Raw genomic sequence first — 21720 nt, 5'->3', positions numbered from 1 at the left:
TGAATTGTTGAATTAAGATGGTGAAACATTTCTCATCAAAAGATAATTGCAAAATAACCATGTACTTTACTAAACTAAATCACATGTTTAATATAATCATCAAGTAAAACAAAGCTTCTTCATAGATTTTAGATGGTAAATGGAGTTTAGCTCATAATGAGCATTGTTATAAACATTAAAAGAGATGATGATAACAAACACATTATTAAACTAGAACAATCTAACCAAACGTGGATGAATCTCCTTTCTTAATGATGATGATGGATTATGATAATGTTGATGATGATGGTAACCTCCAAGCCTACAAAATCCTCACAAGATCTTCAATAAGAGTGTTAATGGGTGTTTTTATAAGTGAAAAACCGTATAGAACTCTCTTCAAGGCACACTTAATCAATGCAACATGAGCCACTATTTATAGGAAGTCTGGAAGATGAAGCACGACCTCGTGCTTAGGTAGGCACGCCCCCGTGCTTTTACTGACATGTGCTATAATTTTTTTGTCTTTTTGTTGAGGGTGACCACGGCCCCGTGGTCAAGAGGCACGACCCCATGCTACTATTCTCAGTATTTGTCTTTTCTTGTAGATTTTTATCTTTTCTTATGTTTAAAAGCTTGGGGGCGTGTTTCTTGAGGCATGGGGGCGTGTTTCTAGCTTCTCTTGTGTTTTTTCCGTGTTTCTTCGTCTTTTCACTTGTTTCTTTGTTTAGGGCTTGAGTTTACCTGAAATTGTATTTTATTATGATAAGTAGCCTTCTGTGCTATGTTATTTGATAGAAGTTGCAGTTTTTAGAGATTATTTGATGCTAAAAAGATGTATAAATATATGTACATCAAGAGGCGTTTGTCGCTTACAACACTCATGCGCCCCCGATCCTACTTCAACTTTCTACTGCTCTTGAGATTTTGGTGGATGAGATAAAGGCATTGTCCTACGTGGTTGATCCTCATTCCCCTTTGCCATAGGCGTTGGAGTTTAAAATGTGTTTGGTGTTTTCGTCTTTTGTGAACTATTTTCCTCGCTCTTTGTGTTTTGTTTGACTATTTGTGTATTAAACTCGCGGAGGTTCTGTCACACCCGATCTTAAGGGCCTAGCCGTGTGACCAATAGTTGGTACCGGTTCTGTCAATTTATCAAAGTTTGGTTACGCAACGGAAAATATTTAATAAAATATTTACTTTCATAACATAGGGAATTAAATACCCTTTTCTGTTTTACAAAATTACTTGCTTTATAAAACAAGTTTACATATGCTTCGTTTACAAAATTAGCTGAGCCATCAGCTGTATTCAATGCCTAGCGATCCTCTATTTCCACTAGCATATCCACTTCTATACTTTACTCCTGGTTACCTGAAAACATTTTAAAAACACGTCAGCTATATACTGGTGAATAACGCTGACTTAATAAAAATTTTTCATAATTCTTTATGACACAATACCAATAGTGTTCAACGACTCAGTGGGTCTCAATCCCATCTCATCGAAACTAAACATACGCACAAACCACTTCAGGGACGGTTACGCGTCCCATGGCCAGTATGACAATAGTGCGCCCACCACATTAGATATATGTAAGGATCCAGACATATGTGTATTTTAGCCCGAGTGTCTAATACTAACTTGTATCAAAACGTTTTAGAGGATTTGAACCAAACCTCATGTAAATTCTTTTCTAACTCTTTACATATGGATAACCCTCCATAATCTAAAAGAGTAAATAGGTTAATAAAATAATATATATATGTAGGATATTAAAAAGGTTGGGCGTAATCACCTTATTGATTCTCTAATAATCACTTGTCAATATTCTTGACACTTGATTAAGTTCCTTGACCTAGTGGCATAATAGTCATTTAAAAATAACAACAAAATAATGCTAGCTCGACGTATAACTAATAATTATATAACAATTACATAATATAATTGGGTAGTTATTTTACCTCCTATTTGTTGATAACTCGACTATCCGAGACCCGTGCTTATTACTGTCGTTACTCACCACCGCAGTACCGCTAATCACTACCTCAACTCTCGGATTATTTCCTTCTCACTATTTTCTTATTTTTAACTCTATCTATTATATCCTTTAATATATATATTTTCTTATTTTTATGAGCATGTATGATTGTTTTGAACTAACTCTGATTATATATGGTGAGAGTGTATGGCGGGAAAAAAAAACAATTGTTAAAAGTAATTGATATGATCCATGGAGGTATACAAGATATGTGGACTTCTTTGTTTGATTGTTGTCATAATTTTAAAAAGGCTACTATGGATTAAATTGAAAGAAGATGTGGACAGAAACCCAATGACATGTATTATTCTTGTACACAAAAATTCTCCTTTTCTATCTATTATTATTATTTATTTTTTTTAATGAAGTGATATATAATTATGTATTAATATATATTTTATTAAATTCTAACTATTTAACAATGTATATTATTCTAAATGTTCGTTTAAACACCTAGTAACTTAAATGATCGTTTCTTCTACTAAGGTCTCGAGAAATAATATATCTAATATGATTTAAAATTATTTTTATATATACAAAAATACGGTATGTTAAATCCTCCCCACCTTTTTTTTAATCTCGTCCGCGAGATAAGTCGAACAAGTGCGGATACTTCTTCTTCATTTCTGATTCTAGCTCCCATGTATATTCAGGACCACGCCTAGAGTTCCATCTAACTTTCACAAGTTTCAGTCTTTTTCTTTTTAGAAAGTTTACTATAGAATCTTCTATTTGCAGAGGTTGCTCTACGAATTTAAGATTTTCGTTAACTTCCACATCTTTTAAAGGCATAGCCAGAGATTCATCTGCTAAGCACTTATGCAAATTTGAGACATGAAATACATTATGTATGCTTTTCATCTCTTATGGTAGTTCTAATCGGTATGCTACTGATCCAATTCTTTGGAGAATCTTAAAAGGTTCAATGAATCGAGGACTTAATTTTCCTTTCTTACCAAACCGAACTACACCTTTCCAAGGTGAAGCCTTTACTAGTACCTTATCACCTTTCAGAAATTCTAACGGTTTACGGCTTTTGTCTGCATAACTCTTTTGCCTGTCTTGAGCTGCTTTTAACCGTTCTCAAATCTGTGTCACTTGGTCAGTGGTTTTCTGAACAATTTCACGTCTTGATAGCTGATTATCTCCGACTTCAGACCAACAAACGGGCGCTCTACACTTTGGTCGTATAACGCTTCGAATGGTGCCATTTGTATACTCGTGTGATAACTATTGTTGTACGAGAATTCCATCAGGGATAGATGAGTATCCCAACTTCCTCCTAGGTCTATTACACAAGCGCGAAGCATGTCTTCCAAGGTTTGAATAGTTCTGTCGCTCTGTCCATCAGTTTGGGGATGATAGGCTGTACTTAAATTTAAGCGTATACCCATAGCCTTTTGGAAACTGTTCCAAAACTTAGACATGAAACGACTGTCTCGATCTGAAATAATAGATAGTGGCACACCGTGCATGGATACTACATTATCAACATATAGGTGTGCTAACTTATCCATACTAAATGAATCTTGTATCGGAATAAAATGGGCAGACTTAGTAAGTCTATCTACAATAACCCAGATAGCAACGTTTTGTCGGGAAGTTTTGGGCAATTTCATAATGAAATCCATAGTAATCATATCCCATTTCCAGATTGGTATTTCTGGTTGATGTAGCAAACCTGCCGGTTTTTGATGTTCTGCCTTGACTTTAGAACAAGTTAAGCATTTTGCCAAGAAAATGGCAATATCCTTCTTCATGCCAATCCACCAATAATCATTTCTTAGATTCTGGTACATCTTGTCGCTTCCCGGATGCATCATATACTTAGATTTATGAGCTTCCTCGAGAATCTTTTCACGTAAGTTTCCAACAATCGGTACCCATATTTTCTTTCCCATTCGAAGAATTCCATCGTCACCTTTAACCAGTTGGTTAATGGTACCATTTCTTTTCTCATCAGCAATTTTATTTTCTTCTAGAGCTTGCTTCTGAGCACTTTTCAGTTGATCTATCAAATCAATTTGGACTTCTAACCTTAATGATCACACTCTTTTGGGTTTATCACGTCCTTTCCTACTTAACGTATTAGCTACAACGTTAGCTTTGCCTTCGTGATAGATGATTTCACAATCATAATCACTTAACACTTCCATCCAACGTCTTTGTCTCATGTTTAGTTCTTTCTGACTAACGATATACTTTAAACTCTTATGATCAGTATAAACTACGAACTTGACTCCATAAAGATAGTGCCTCCATAACTTTAAAGCAAAAATTATGGCGCCTAACTCTAAGTCATGAGTCGTTTAGTTCTTTTCATGAGTTTTTAATTGTCGAGATGCATATGCTATGACTTTAGTTCCTTGCATTAGTACACATCCCATTCCGGTATGTGAAGCATCACAATAGACAACAAAATCTTTTGTTCCTTCTGGTAAAGCCAAAACAGGTGCACGTGTTAACTTCTGTTTCAAGGTATCGAATGCCTCATCTTACTTTGGTCCCCACTCGTATTTGGCTGACTTACGAGTTAGCGAAGTTAAAGGGACTGCTATGCGGGAGAAATCCTTAATAAATCTTCTATAGTACCCATCCAAACCTAAGAAACTTCTAACTTCAGTTGGCGACTTGGGAATTTCCCACTTGGACATAGCCTCAATCAGGATCTACTTGAATACCCTTTGCATTCACAACATGCCCAAGGAATTGTACTTCATGAAGCCAAAATTCACACTTTGAAAATTTAGCATACAACTTCTTGTTTCTTAATAATTCAAGTAGTATTCTGAGATGATTCTTGTGTTCTTCTTCCGATTTGGAATAAATAAGTATATCGTCGTTAAATACGATAACAAATTTATCTAAATACGGTATGCAGATCCGATTCATCATATCCATGAATGCTGCTGGAGCATTAGTAAGTCCAAACGGCATGACCGTAAATTCATAATGTCCGTATCTTGTTCTGAAAGCGGTCTTTGGAATTTCTTCCTCTTGGACTTTTAACCGATGATAACCTGAACATAAATCAATCTTTGAGAAATAACTTACGCCTTGTAGTTGATAAAACAAATCATCGATTCTTGGAAGCGGGTATTTATTCTTGATTGTTGCTTTGTTCAGTTCTTGATAATCGATGCACATCCTCATTGAACCGTCTTTCTTTTTCACAAATAGGATCGGAGCTCCCCACGGTGAAGAACTCGGTCTTATAAATCCTTTCTCTAATAGTTCGTCCAACTGTTTCTTCAATTCTTTCATCTCTTTTGGAGCTAGTCTATATGGGGATCGAGCAATAGGTGATGTACCCGGTACTAGATCTATTCTAAATTCAACTTCACGCTCTGGTGTTATTCCTGGTAATTCTTCTGGGAAAACCTTGGGAAAATTCTGAGACAATTGGCATGTCTTCTAGTTTCCTTTGTTTGGGTTCTTCTGTCACATATGCCATGAATGCTAAGCATCCTTTACGCAGGCATTTATAAGCTTTAATAACTGAAATTAGGCTAACGTGACCATCATCATTGTCTCCCGCAATTTGGATAGTCTTTCCATTTGTTGTACGTATTTCAATGGCTTTCTTATCGCATAATATACGGGCTTGGTTATCAGATAACCAGTCCATACCTAGAACGATATCAAAACCAGCCAGTGTCATAGGAAACAACTGAACATGTATGGCATATTTTGCTAATAACATTTCTCCATTCTTCAGGACTTCGGATATTATGACCAGATTACCGTCGGCTGTTTCAACTATGAGGGATTTGTCTAGTTTAACTAAGGTTTCATTTAATAGACTACAAAATCTTTCGTCTATAAAACTTTGGTTTGCACCTGAATCAAACAAAACCCTAGCATAGACATTATTAACGAGAAATGTACCGGTTATGACGTCCGACTTCAGCTGCCTTCTGGGTGTTAAGCACAAAGACACGTGCATTTCCCTTCTTTCCCTCGTTCTTGGTGCCACTACCACTTGCACCGTCTCCTCCAGCCTTCTTCTTTGAACATTCATTTTGAAAATGTCCCAACTCACCACAACCATAGCTAGCTATCTTATTCTTCTAGCATCCTGATGTTAGATGACCCACTTGCTTACAATTAGTGCAAGTGACATATTTGTCAAAATTACATTTCCCAAAGTCTCTTCGGTTGCAAATTTTTGTCACACACCCCGCCTCGGCGGAATCACGAGCGTGCGACGAATCATGGATAATCACAGCTATTGTTTAAAGCAAACATCACATTCATAGATCACCAAATAGTTTAATTATTTTACAAGATAAAAGGTTTGAAAGTATTTAAAAACATGACATAATTATAGGATTCCCAAATCTATGACTCAAAATAATTTAATTTATAGACAAAAATCCTCCAAAATAGGTGATCCGACATGCAATGCTTGGTAACCATAATACTTCTTACTTGTTTAGCGATCTGAAAAACATACTTGAAAACGTCAACATAATGTTGGTGAGCTCACAGGTTTAATGGCACAATATAAATCGTTTGTTTCGAAAAGTTAAAATGTTGATGTTAAATAAGGAATTTAAAACGTGTAAAGTAAAAGTAATGTAATGCATAATCCTTCGCAAACTTGCAAGGAATACGAATTAATATATAACACATGAGCCTATAATCAAACCTAAATCTGTTATGTATGCCCGATAACTGTTCCATTACGGTGTGAATTATAGAATATATGTTCCCATTAACACGTCAGTTAGAGCGACTAACCATGAGCGGGGGATCAATCCCGATAGTACTACCCACATATTCCTCGGCTAAACCCATAGTTGATGATTATAGAATGCATTGATCCGTAGATCTAAGGGCCTCGAGTTACTCATGATTATATGAAGATTATTTATTACGCATTAAAAGATTAAGTATGTTTCCACCCCAAAAATAGTAAAACAGTATAGAGGGGTTGTGAAACTCACCTTAATGTAGGTGAGTAGTGATGTCAAAGTTCTTGATGGTATTCGACCTAGTTGTGTCCTATGAAAAGTACGGGCCATTGTTAGGGTCGGTACGACATATTAGTTCTGTCGGTTTATGCTATGTGTTCATCCAATGACCTAGACCTAGGCATGGTACGACTCGTTGGTGATACGTTAAGTTTAATATATTATGTTTCAAAAATTTCATATACTTACCTCATAAGTAATAGTAAATAAAATATATATTACACTACATCTTTATTTTAGAGGAAATTGTATTTGTATATATTTATGCTAATAAATATATTACTTGTATAAACATATTTTGAGAAACTATAAATATTTATACAACCAAAAGTACATATTATTTTAAAAATCATTTTAAATTAAATTATCATACCTTGTACTTTTATGAATTTTTACGAAATTAAACAAGTAGCTACTATATACTTATATATGTGTGTCATATGTATAAATATGTATACGTTTTCACACAAAACATCTAACTAGTATAAAATAAAATATAATCTTAAATATATTTATTCACTCTTATGTATGGTTAAAATAAGTTCTTGTAAACTAAATTATTTTATTAAATAAACTTACAATATGTGAAGTAACACTCAAGTGACTCTTTTTAAATAAATCTCACAACTAGTCTTGATAAATATATATGTATATATATATATAATATCTTTTAGATACAAAAGGAATAAATTTATAACATTTCATTCTGTTCAAGTAACTTATTAGTTCAATTTCAACCACCACCTTATTTAGCGGGTCCGTAAATAATTCTTTGTTCGAACATAACTCATTTTATATGTTTTTACTCCACAAAGTCCATGTTAAATTTAGTTTTTGGCCATCATAAGTTCTATGTCCTATATATCATAGGTGCATCTTACAAGATTTATGAGTTACAAATATATTTTAAGTGAACATTTTAGATTCCTTAGTTTCATGTTGGGTTCATATTTATTAAATGCTAGTGCAACAAGTGTTGCCACTTTTTTATATTATTAGTTTTGTTTTGTTATTTTTACTTGGATGAACTAAGCATAGACTAAACTATATTTATAGTGTAAGGAGAGGGTTAGAATGGTGTTCATACCACTAGACAAGCTAGGTGGAGATTTCTAGTGGTGAGATGAAGATGATCTTGATCAATCCAAAACAACTTCTAGCTCTTGTAAAACCTCTCTACTCCTAGTTCCTCCTTGCGCTTAAATACCTTTTCTTGAACTTAACTAGGCCATGGAGAAACTTGTTTAATGATTAGGTTGGTGATGTTGGATGTGTATCGAGCAAGTGGGTGGGGATGTTTTGTGTTCGGTTATGGTAAAAAAAAGGAAAAAAGGGAGTGTGGGATATAAAGGTGGTGGCTTCAATTTGTAATATATCAGAGTGTTTTGGTTTGTTGTGACATGGTGCCAAGACCTTAAGGGTTCTTATATAGACTTTTACTCATGCATTATAATATTATTATTATTAACTATGTGAGGATGGATGTGTGCATCCGTGAGTGAATGTATGGTAAAGAGAGTGAGGAATTGAGTTAAACTACTTTCAGTACTTGACTTTTTCCTAAACCATTTATATGCGAAAACTCAATTTAGCCATTATTTTTGGTCTATCCTCTACAGTAGTTCCTACTTTATTTGTTTTCTTTCACCTTTAGTGTAAGTTTGAAAAGGGTGCATGCATGTGTGGTTAATTTGGTTTTTATACCATTATTTAAAATCTGTAGGTAACAATATAAAATACAAAAGGTAGGGTCACAAGTGGGATTTGGAGAAACGAAGTGGCATGGGTTGAAAATCCTTTTTCTCTTGTTTGACTTGTTATGCATCCAAATTTTTGCAAATTCTATTCTTTCCACGCCTTTGACTTGAGACATATGACCAAGACCTTACTTTTTAGATTCCTTCACCAAATAATGTAAATATGTGAAAGTGTGCATATTATATTTCACATGTATTTGATAGGTTAAATTAGTTGACTGGTTTCTTTTGGCCAAAGTAGGTTAGTGTAGGTCTTGACATTTTTAAGTATTTACGTTGTAAATAGTTTAGCTTATATATTCTATTAATTGAAACCTTTGTATATCTTAAGGCTAAATTTGATGTTCACTATAATTATATAGGCATGAACAAAATTATCAAAAGGCTATTAGCTTCAAGTTTAGATTTTTATTTTCATATTTAGTCGTAAATTATGTTCTCTTACGTGGTTTGGTTCACCGTATTCTTAGTTATTGTCACATTTCGGACACGGTTCAAAATCGTTATTTAATATATATATATATATATATATATATATATATATATATAGAAGATATATATATAAACATAATATAATGTATTGTTCTTTTTATAAGTTATATATGTGCTACTTTAGTACTCCAAAATATAGTATCACAAACTTCGTGTGTGATGGGTACTTGTATGTGTGACACGGTAATTTCTATAATTACCTAGTGTATGTAATGAAAGTGTTTGGAATTTATGACCTCTAGGTGATGAATGATAATGCATGTATGTTAAAATGCCTATGAAGAAAAAAAAATGATTTATTTTTATTAACGAGTTGTTCGGATATTGACCTGAAAATGCCGATTGTCACAATTTTGCACACTGCAATTGATGATTGGGAGTTCTTCTTTTCCCCGCCATATTGTTTCTTGCGTTCCCTATCGTTTTTCTTGAATACAACTTCCTTCTTGAAGATACCCTCTTTCTTTTCTTCTTCGTGGGTTCTAATCAAACCATTCATCATGTAGCCAGCTAATTCCATTGCTGAATCGGCGGTTTGTGGTAAAGATGATCTAACCATATCTCTAATCTCCTTTGGCAAACCCCAAATATAACGAGTGACCTTGTTATGTTCTGGTGTCACCAAGTGTGGTACTATCCTACAATACTCGAGAAATTTCGTGTTGTAATCCTTCAAATTCTTCCGAACCACTTTGTGGTTTAAAAACTTGGTTTGCATTTCATCCTTCTCGCTCATCGGACAAAACTTCCTGATTACGAGATCTTTGAATTCTTCCCAACTCAGCTTGTACATTTTTAATCTACCTTTGACTTGTATAAGGGTGTTCCACCATTGCAGAGCTTCTCCTTTAAACGATTGGGAGGAATACTGAATTGTTTCTTCCTCAGTACATTTACTGATGACTTAATGGCTTCCATTTCTTCAAGCCATCCTAGTGCAACAATAGCACCATTACTTCCATAAAAGTCTTTAGGCTTAAACGTCTAATATGCCTTATAACTACATCCTTTCTTAGTCTTTTGTTTCTTGGGTTTCTTTTCTTCATAATCACTATCAGCATTAGAGCTCACATGTTCTTCCTCGTCTCTTTTGGAGTTGTTAGATTTCTCCTTACTCGATGATTCATGTTTCTTCATAGCTTCAGCATTGCTGGGAAAACTTCGGCAATTCCTTTCGCAATTAGTTGTTGCATATCCTCCTTTCACACGAATTATTATCAACTGGAGGGGTAACAATTGTTTCATTATTTTCGACATTTTTCTTTAATTTCCCCCTCGTATTCCATGAGGGTCCACTATTCACGTCAACGTTTGAATTTCCTTTCTTCGACATACTATAGACGAGAAAGAGGTAGGTATTAGCAGTGTTTAATAATTTACCAAACACATACCTATATTATCCCTAATTTCATAAATAATCGGGTTAAAGCCTAAGTATTTTTGTCAAATACTTAATTCGCTAAAACCGATGGCTCTGATACCAACCTGTCACACCCGACCTTAAGGGCCTAGTCGTGTGACCAATAGTTGGTACCGGTTCTGTCAATTTATCAAAGTTTGGTTACGCAGCGGAAAATATTTAATAAAATATTTACTTTCATAACATAGGGAATTAAATACCCTTTTCCGTTTTACAAAATTACTTAGCTTTATAAAACAAGTTTACATATGCTTCGTTTACAAAATTAGTTAAGCCATCAGCTGTATTCAATGCCTAGCGATCCTCTATTTCCACTAGCATATCCACTTCTATACTTTACTCCTGGTTACCTGAAAACATTTTTAAAAACACGTCAGCTATATACTGGTGAATAACGCTGACTCAATAAAAAGTTTTCATAATTTGTTATGACACAACACCAATATTGTTCAACGACTCAGTGGGTCTCAATCTCATCTCATCGGAACTAAACATACGCACAAACCACTTCAGGGACGGTTACGCGCCCCATGGCCAGTATGACTATAGTGTGCCCACTACAGTACATATATGTAAGGAACCAGACACTTGTGTATTTTATCCTGAGTGTCTAATATTACCTTGTATCAAAACGTTTTAGAGGATTTGAACCAAACCTCATGTAAATTCTTTTCTAACTCTTTACATATGGATAGCCCTCCATAATCTAAAAGAGTAAACAATTTAATAAAAATAATATATATATATATATGCAGGTTATTAAAAAGGTTAGGCGTACTCACCTTATTGATTCTCTAATAATCACTTGTCAATATTCTTGACACTTGATTAAGTTCCTTGACCTAATGGCATAATAGTCGTTTAATAATAACAACAAAATAATACTAGCTTGACGTAAAACTAATAATTATATAACAATTACATAATATAATTGGGTAGGTATTTTACCTCCTATTTGTTGATAACTCGACTATCCGAGACCCGTGCTTATTACCGTCGTTACTCACCACCGCAGTACCGCTAATCACTACCTCAACTCTCGGATTATTTCCTTCTCACTATTTTCTTATTTTTAACTCTCTCTATTATATCCCTTAATATATATATATATATATATATATTATTTTTATGATCATGTATGATTGTTTTGAACTAACTCTGATTATATATGGTGAGAGTGTATGGCGGCAAAAAAAAACAATTGTTAAAGGTAATTGATATGATCCACGGAAGTATACAAGATATTTGGACTTCTTTGTTTGATTGTTGTCATAATTTTAAAAAGACCACTATGGATTAAATTGAAAGAAGATGTGGACAGAAACCCAATGACATGTATTATTCTTGTACACATAAATTCTTCTTTTCTATCTATTATTATTATTTATTTATTTTTCAATGAAGTGATATATAATTATGTAGTGATATATATTTTATTAAATTCTAACCATTTAACAATGTATATTATTCTAAACGTTCGTTTAAACACCTAATAACTTAAATATCGTTTCTTCTACTAAGCTCTCGAGTAATAATATATCTAATATGATTTAAAATTATTTTTATATATTTAAAATACAGAATGTTACAAGTTCAGACTTTATGCTCGTATTATGCCCCTCGGTGCTAAGTAAAACTTATGTTATTTATATGTTATGCTTTGATCGTATTTGCTTATAATCTTTTTCGGAGTCGCTTGACTCTTATTATTACTTTGGTTAACCGTGTAGCCTATCGGCGAGGCCTTTATGCCCTTTGTGACTTAAAGGTATGATGTTAATCGTATGGATGTTCCCATTAAATTTTCTCCCATAGATAGTATGATCCTTGTGTTGGATCATCCAATGGATTCCTTTTGGTTGTTTGTGGGGAATTATCTCGTTTTAATATGTGAACACGTACTTGTTTCTCCAAATAAAATCCTTTGTCCTTGAGTTTTCCTTACATTACACATACAGATTACAAAAAAAGACTATCAAGATTGGTTGCCATGTGTAAGTTTCCTCTCGGAGAGGTTATTATGAAGTTCTCATGCTCTGTTTCGGAGTTGTGCTGCCCTTAAAATATCACAAAACGTTGTTCTTCGGCTTAAATCGCTTCTTTTCTCTTCCCCCGAGGGATTTAAGCGTAATATTTTCTTAAGTGCATGGAGTTCCAAGTCGTAGGGACTTACTCTCCTGAGTGATATGTCAATTTATACGAACCTTTTTCTCCTTCCTAAATGACTTGATAGGGTCCCTCCTGTAACAACTCGGGTTTTCCAATTAATATTTATATTCGTTACCCGACTCACTTTTATATTTGGGAAATTTTATCAATAAAATATTGAGTTATTTAATTATTATAGTATGATTATTGATTATTTACTTATTATATATATACAACTTTCAATATATTACAATTATTACCCTAAACTAAACTATTAACCTTAACTGATATCATTTCTAAATTGTAAGGACCTGGATGCAAATATGATCATTTTATAACTCAAACCTGGTCCAACCAGTAACCCATACCCGAACCTTTTTTAATACCCCAAATCTGATGTTAAATCTTGATCAAAAAGTTGATTATCTTTAAATTGATTTAGGAAATCAAAACCCTGGTCTAAAACGATCTTGCCGACACACTTGAATTGGAAATTATGATCTCGTTGATTCGTTTACATAATATACTAACCATTTATATCTCAGTCATCATTATGCATTGTAACTATCACCATAACACAATTAAAATTACGTAAACTATCCTCAGACCAGCGCCAATGTTAACCCAATAACTAATTTGATTATATCGATCGGATTTTACCCTGTTCGTCATCACTCATAGCCGGCCCTGTGCGTTCTAATTAAATCATCATCGATCATCGTTAAGGCAATTATATTATGAAGTTTAGTTCGTCTTTGATCATGAATCAAAAACCCTAACCTTAATTATATAAACTCATAACAGATTATCAATTGTGATTGCTAGGGTTCGTTTTTGATTGGGGTTTTTTTAGGCGTTCTGTATACATATTAAAGAAGTTTACAAGATTTAAAACAGCTTGTTTGTTGCGGCAGTTGGTTTGTTGTATGTGTGTTTTAGTTATCCGTCCAAGATGCGCGGGTTTGAATCCCGGTAACCGTTTTTTTTTTTTTAATATTTTGTTACTTTTACCAATTTTTAACTAATAATAAATATAATATATTTTTATAAAAATCGAGAAGAATTTTTTCCACATCGTTTCTAAAAATCATATATATATATATATATATATAAAACTTGTTTAAAGCTAAATACTTAAGGTATTTATCTCTGATGCACGGAAACGGCTCTAACCTGCTGTACCCCGTCCCGGAAGCTCGCCAGGGACGGAAACGCACACGGGGACGCCGTTGGGACGTTTCTTGACCGTTTTCGAAAATTTGGGGACGTTCATTGACCATTTCGAAAAGTCAAAGGGCGTTTCAAATACGTTTCCAGAATTTGGGGACGTTTGGCAACCAAATAGCGGCAACATAGCGGATTCCGGCGGCATATTCCAGCGCCGGAGCTGTAGTATTTTCCGGAAACAAAGAAGAAGAAGAGTATCTAGGCGGCTCTAACTTTCTTTTAGGTTATTTAGGTTTAAATAACTTTAGATATTTTAACATTTTAACCTCTTGAACTTTCAGTTGTTTGTATCTAGTCCCAAAAACTTATAAGTTTTTACATAAAAAGTTTAAAATTAGTTTGTGTATTTCAATATTTAACTCTCTCTATTATTACTACTTTACATTTAGTCCTTAAACTTATAAATCTATACATAAAAAGTTTAAAATTGACATTATATATATATATATATATATAAAGAATATAAATAGTTATTTTTTATATGTATTTATTGTCTTACCCGTTTCTTGAGTTTTTGAGTTTTACCGTTTCCCGTACCCTTGCCCGTTTCCCGTTACCGTACCAGTTCCCGCGCAACATTGGTATTTATAAATAAAATTTTGTAAGTATATATTTTTAATAATAATAAATCATCGTTACTTTATTAAAACCCGACATCAATATTGGTGTTTTCTCGTCGTTGTACGTCTTTATAAATTTGTTTATATTAAATATATATATATATATATATATATATATATATATATATATATATATATATATTCAATAAACGTATTAAAAAGATATTCCTTAAAAGATTTAAACAAAATATTTATTTACATCTTACTACATATAATATTTAAATAAATACACATTATTAATATGATTATCTATTTATTTGTACATTAGTATTTTATATATTTAAATAACTAAAAGTATATCTCAATTTATATTTAATTAAATTATTTTATTTTGTTTGTATATTTAATCATTTATTTATTTAGATTTTATTATTTCGAGCATATCATCTTATATTATTTAAGTATTTAATTATATATTTTATCAAGAATAATTATTGGTGAATTTATAAATAATAAGACTAATGATTCTAACTATATAAATCAATCGTTCAAATCTATAATATTATAATCTCAATCATAACTCAAATCACATTGAAATCTTAATTCATCAAATCATGTTGTATCCTTTATAATTAATTTAATATTATATTATCTAACTAGGAATCTTTGACGGTATATCCCGAAGGATTTATCTTTCTCAAATCATCATTTATATTTCGTTCATCCGATCAAGTGAGTATCACATTCCCCCTTTTTTTACACTCATTTTATACTATTTTAGGGACGTATGCGTTACCATTTATTTCCCTATTATCTAATACGCAAATTGCAACTATTTGTCATTTGTGTTTAACAATTTATACCTTACTTGCTATGTGCTTATATTCTCTATTTGAATCGCATTCGGAGAGGTCCAACATAATCTCAGAACAATATGATCATACGATCGTCGTAATAGCCATCATCCAATTTATCTGGCATCGTGCTTATCGACAGCTCATTTACTTGCTCATTAAAAAATTGCTTATCTCATTTGACATTGTTGTATTTTTATTTATTATTATATATACACCAAACCTGGTGTGTTACTCACTCAACCTAGTGTTGACAAAATTATTGTATTTTTGATGCATATGCAGGTTAGCGCATGTTATGATTATCAAGATTATTTGAAGAAACTTAGGGTGTATGTTAGAGAAGAAGATACAATATATAAATTTAGATTTTATTTTTCTTCTTTCATTTATGGAAATTTCTACTTTGTTTATTTGAAACTTTGTTGGATTATTTGAAATTAAATAATAGATATCGTCATTTTAAATATTGCATGATAGTATCTTGAGAGCTGTGAGCAATCATCTCACGCCCCGACATTTCTGCCGTAGGTTGGGGTGTGACACCTCCCATATGGGCCCCAATTTCCCTTGATAATCCTGTCTGATTGCCTCATTTTATCTTAGGACCAGGTCTCCCACCTTAAACTTAACTTCCCTCGCCCTTGAGTTATAATACTTCTCCATTTTCTTCTTATACTCGAATTCCCTTCGTGCGGCCATCTCCCTTCTTTCCTCGGCTAGGTTCAGATTTGTAACAGTCGTTACTTTTCAAATCCGAAACCCGACTCGTTTATTTTCTTTTGCCTCATTTATTATTTGAACGTTCGTTACTAAATAAATTTCCGCCTTCTTTTAAGTATATATATTTCGTTTATTTATTTATTGATAATAACTATGAACTATATCCAATAATCCCCCCCCCCCTAACTAACTTAATACCACTTTTGAATCCACACCTTTAGACCAGGGACCAAAATGCAATTAACCTTCTAACCTCCCTCCTCTCCCTTCTTCTTCACGTACCAGCCGACCCCCCCCTTGTGATTTTTGATCCATATAATCTGCCGGGAATCACGGATTTGACTTTGTATAAACGTTAAGTGATCAAAAAACACGTCCAAATCATACCTTAATTTTGTTAATAGGCAACTAATTTACAAACATTCACACCCTAACAAACCGCGACCCAATTGATCCCGAAACCCTATAAATACTGGTCTATAGTGAAATTAAATGGACACACACCTTCCTCTTTCCATCGCCGTCATAACCCCTCCAATCAATTGAATTAAACTCGTTGTTTTCTTGTCTGTTCGTCATCAAAACCGCCGGCCAAGTTCAGCTTCTGTTCAACCACATCTAATCTTCGTTAGAGGTAATTAAATACATGGTTGTAATCGCGACATCTTGATGAACAAAATCCCTAGCTGTAATTAATCAATAACAAAACGAATTTCATGATTTGGTTTGTTAGGGTTCTTGATTCAAACTGTATTAGCCTTATGTCTGTTTATACATTTTTGATTCTAAATTTTAAACATCGTGCCTAGTAGCTTAGATGGTTATGGTTGTTTATGTTATTCTCGTTGAGTCGTCCTCTGGCACGGGTTCGAGTCCCGGCCAGGCCTTATTTTTAGAAATATTCTTTTTTTTTGTATTATTCTTTTAATCTTATTTAAACAATTAATATTGTAATTATATTAAAACTCATAAGTAATTATTATATATTGAAACCGACACATAAAATAGTTATTTTCGGAATCTTAGTTAAAATTATATATATATGTGTGTGTGTGTGTGTGTATAACTTAATATATTCATCCATATAAAATATATATCACGTTAATCTACGTATTTAAAAACATAGTCCAAGTATTTTATAAAAGATTCCAGTTTATTCAAATATTATTATTTATTTACAATACTTATTTAAAAGCTATCTTTATTAATTATAAACATTAAAATAATTATTTAAAATAAATCTCTTTATATGATTACCCAAAGTCTTATAAATATTTACTTTATGTAATTTTGTATAATTAAGATAATGTTATTTATGATAAACCGTTGTTAAATAAAAGTAATAAGTATAAATCATATTTAGTTTCCAAAAGAACTCTCCTAATCATAAATCCCAAACCTCTATCTAGTTTAGGATCGTGATGGAATTCATATTTAACTTCCGTAATTTTTCTTCGTTAGGATATCTCGTCAGTATTTTCCCGGAGTTCTTGATCTTTTTTTGTGTCTTGACGTGTCATTTTCTCTTGCTTATTTACTAAGGTGACTTTACATACCCCTTTTTCATCTTTTATATTTTGGGGGTGACATGTATACCCTATTTAAATTACTCATTTTTATTTATTTATTTATTTATTCATAATACAATTCAATATATGTTTATGGGTGATTATTGCATGCTCTATGTGCTTGATTGTTTATTTTATGTTTGATGGTTGGTATCTCATCCTCATCTAGTATGATCATACATTTACCCAAGTACTTTGATTTGTATCAATAAGAACGGGTCCACGTCTATTTATTTGTTTACATTTTCATAAGAATTGTAATACTCATCATTTACATATGAATTGTGATTTATATATATATATATATATATATATATATATATATATATATAACTAAAGCTTATGTATTCTCACCAACATTCGTGTTGGGAAACTCTATTTTCATACATGTTACAGGTACAAGTAGTTGATATTATTCAAGTTGGAAGACAACAGTTTGACCTTAGGATATTATTCAACATACAATAATATGATGTAATTGTTATAATTATTGAATTTGTGTACGTGTTTAATATTAATGAAATTAAATATTTATTGTCGCTTTAATTAATGTCTTTTGAGCTACCGTCCAATCAATACGTCGCGCCTCGGCATGTTCCGCCGGCTTTGGTCGAGGTATGACAAGATTCAACCTTAGGTCTCTCTCGTTTTCATGCTCCGTTATTTGAGTTCGGCTAGTTGGTAATACGATCTCAACGGGTATCATGGCTTCAGTCCCGTAGTTCAGACTGAAAGGGGTTTCTCCGTGGCTGACCTTACGCATTGTTCGGTGAGCCCACAAAACGTGGGGCAACTCATCTACCCATGAGTTTTTCTGTCGACCCAGCCTGTTTTTTATTCCTTCCATGATGCTTCGATTTGCTCTCTCCACTTGTCCATTGGCTTGGGGATGGGCCATGGATGTGAAGATCTGCTTGATTCTCAATTGTTTGCACCATTCTCGGAAGAGGCGACCTGCAGACTACTTCCCATTGTCGCTCACGATGGAGTGATGGAGTCCAAAACGAGATACAATGTTTTCCAAACGAACCTTTTTACTTGTTGTCCCTTGATGGTAGATAGGGGATTGGACTCAACCCATTTCGTAAAATAATCGATGGCCACTATTAAGAACTTGGCCTTCCCGACCCTTCCGGGAATGGACCCACTATGTCAATACCCCACGTTTGGAACGGCCATTATGAACTGACAGGGATAAGATTGAGCTTCGGTTTATGGGTGATAGGGGCGTAGATTTGAAAACTATCGCACCTTTGTATTTCCCTCAGTGCACTTAGGAACATGGTTGGCCAGTAGTACTCCGATCTCATAGCCCGGGCTGCCACCATCTTTGCCTCCATGTGCATCCCACATAACCCCCTCGTGTATTTCCTTGATGATTTACTCAGCTTTCGTGGAGTCGATGCACTTGAGTGAAGGTCCCAGATATGACCTTCTCTACAAAGTTCCCTCAATTACTTCGTATTGAAGGGCTCGAATTTGGAGTCTACGAGCTTCTTGTCTATCCTCAGGCACGATTCCCTCTTGTAGATATCGCAGGATTGGGGCCATCCAGTTTTCCCCAGGTGCTTCAATGTTTGCCACCGCAACATCCATTATTGACGGTTGTTTGATGGTCTCCACCTTGACATCTTTGGCTAAATGATCAAAAGCCATAGGTGCCAGTTTTCTCAGAGCATCAGTTTTTTTGTTGAGTCCCCGAGAGATGTGCACAAACTCAGATTCTTTAAAGAATTGTAACAATTCTTTCACTTTCTTCAAATACTCAATCATTTTGGGGTCTTTTGCTTCATAGTCCCCCTTCACCTGGTTGGCTACTAGTAATGAGTCAACATGGGCTCTGATTCGTTGGGCTTTGACTTTCTAAGCCATCCTTAGACCCGCCAGCAGGGCATCGTATTCGTCTTCATTGTTGGTACTGGGGAAGTCTAACCGTACCGCATATGTTATTCAATACCTTCAGGACTAATGAGAATGAGTCCCGCTCTGCTCCCATCCTCAATTGAGGCCCCATCAGTGTAGATGTTCTACAGAGGTTCTTCGGGATTGCCCCGTACTTTGATAATGAATGGAACCCCCCCCCCCCCCCCCGTGGGATCTTCTTGAATCAGATGCTCGTCACTTTCTGAGGAAGTGGTCTCAGTGATGAAATAAGCAAGGCCTTTCCCCTTGAATGCAGTTCGGGTTTATACTAAATGGCGTGATCTCCCAATTCTATTGCCCATTTGGCCAATCTTCCAGAGACCTCTGGTTTCATCAGGACTTGTTAGAGGGGTCTATTGGTTAAAACGCGATCACATTGGCCTGGAAGTATCGTCTTAGCTTTCTAGCTGTGTAGATGAGGGATAGAACAAGTTTCTCAATGGGGGAGTATCTTTCTTCCGGACCCTTCAAGGTGCGACTAACAAAGTATATGGGTATCTGGGCTTTCCCCTTTCAACCATGAGCACTGAACTAATGGTTCGGCCAGTGTAAGACGGGTAGAGAACCAGCACCTCTCCCGGCTGCGGAGTCACGATTGTGGGAAGCTCATACAGATGAGCCTTCAGTTCTTGGAACGCTTTACCATCCTCCGTGTTCCAACAGAACTTGTTCTTCTTCGCATTCCTTCTCAAAACTGCCATGAATGGGAGGGTTCTTTCCACAATCCTCTTGAGGAAACGTTTAAGGACTACCAATCTCCCTTTCAGTCTCTGGACCTCTTTAATATTCCTCGGAGGGCTCATCTGAAGCAGGGCCTCCAACTTTTCAGGGTTAGCCTTGATTCCTTCCTTGGTCACCAGCACTCCCAAGAACTTTCCCTCTTCAACCCCAAATGAACACTTACAAGGATTAAGTTTCATGTTTGCCCCCCTCACTCCCTCAATGTATAGAAAGTTTCCTTGATGTCTTCTAGCATTCTGTCTTCATTAGTTCTCTTGATGACTAGATCATCCATATATATCTCCACATTTCTCTCCCTTTGCTGATCAAAAATCCGATCCATGAAAAGTTGGTACGTTTCCCCCGCGTTCTTCAGACCAAAAGGCATCTTGGTGTAACAAAAAGTTCCCTCATTGGTATAGAATGCTGTTTTTTCTTCATCTTTGGGGTCCATTTGAATATGATGATACCCCTTATATGAGTCCAAGAAACACCTCAAAGGCAACTGGGAGAGGGATTCTGTCTTCTTTTCAACTTCGGGTAGAGGATAAGAGTCTTTGGGGCATGCCTTGTTTAGATCTTTAAAATAGACACACATGCGCCAACTGTTATCAGATTTTTCTATCATGACGAGATTTGATATCACTGGGGATACTTTACTTCTCGCACGATTCCCACTTGCAACAGTTTCCAAGTTTCTTCCAGCACTGCCTGACTCTTCTGGGGGCCAGGCTTCTTTTATTTTGTTTGACAGTTTCCATCCAATGGAACTCATCGAGACTGTGTTGTACTAGGTTCCTGGGGACTCCGGTCATGTCCTCGCGCTTCCACGCGAAAACATTAGTGTTGCGAAGTTGTACCTCTTTCAAACCAGCCTTTCCCCTATTTGACAACTAGGCTCCGAACCTCACCGTTTGTTCTGGATGTTCCTCATTGAGGACGCATTCTTCTACCCCCCCCCCCTTCTGCTCCTTCTTCACTATACTGGCTCTCCCCACACTGGCTATTACATTTGCCAAATATCGGATGGTTGCCACTCTCTTTGGGGTAGGGAATTTCATGTACCCATGGACTGTGGAGGCTACGGCCTGAAGTGCCTTCATGCCCGGCCGACCTATAATGATGTTGTATTTAGATGGTACCCTGACCACCGAAAATCGAAGGTGAACTGTTTATGTCTTTTCACCATCCTTCAGGGTTAGAGGAAGAGTGAGGGAACCCAACGGCTCCACCACTTCTCCGGAGAACCCCATCAGAGGGCACACATCTTCCTCCAGTCTATTCTGTATCTCGTTCAAGAGTCTTGCAAAGCAGTGCTTATACATGACCTCC

The 21720-nt window shown here is 34.9% G+C and overlaps 2 protein-coding genes across 2 annotated transcripts; both read right to left on the bottom strand.

Moving 5' to 3' along the window:
* Positions 1-19182: 19182 nt before the first annotated feature.
* LOC143561402 (uncharacterized) lies at positions 19183-19518 on the bottom strand. Its single transcript, XM_077049497.1, has one exon. The coding sequence runs from the start codon at positions 19516-19518 to the stop codon at positions 19183-19185; it is 336 nt and encodes a 111-aa protein (XP_076905612.1).
* Positions 19519-20135: 617 nt separating this feature from the next.
* On the bottom strand, positions 20136-20588 carry LOC143561401 (putative mitochondrial protein AtMg00860). The gene has a single exon (XM_077049496.1). It carries the CDS (start codon positions 20586-20588, stop codon positions 20136-20138), a length of 453 nt encoding a protein of 150 aa, XP_076905611.1.
* Between the last annotated feature and the right edge of the window lie 1132 nt (positions 20589-21720).

The sequence above is a fragment of the Bidens hawaiensis genome, unplaced genomic scaffold (assembly GCF_021521415.1).
Source record: "Bidens hawaiensis isolate Kalapana, Puna unplaced genomic scaffold, B.hawaiensis_p1.1 tig00020674_1, whole genome shotgun sequence".
NCBI lineage: Eukaryota > Viridiplantae > Streptophyta > Magnoliopsida > Asterales > Asteraceae > Bidens > Bidens hawaiensis.
This window is presented reverse-complemented; position numbering and strand designations above follow the sequence as displayed.

Excerpts from the sequence above, each read along its gene's own strand:
- LOC143561401 (XM_077049496.1), bottom strand. The coding sequence starts at position 20,588 with ATGAAACTTAATCCTTGTAAGTGTTCATTTGGGGTTGAAGAGGGAAAG.
- LOC143561402 (XM_077049497.1), bottom strand. The coding sequence starts at position 19,518 with ATGATTGAGTATTTGAAGAAAGTGAAAGAATTGTTACAATTCTTTAAA.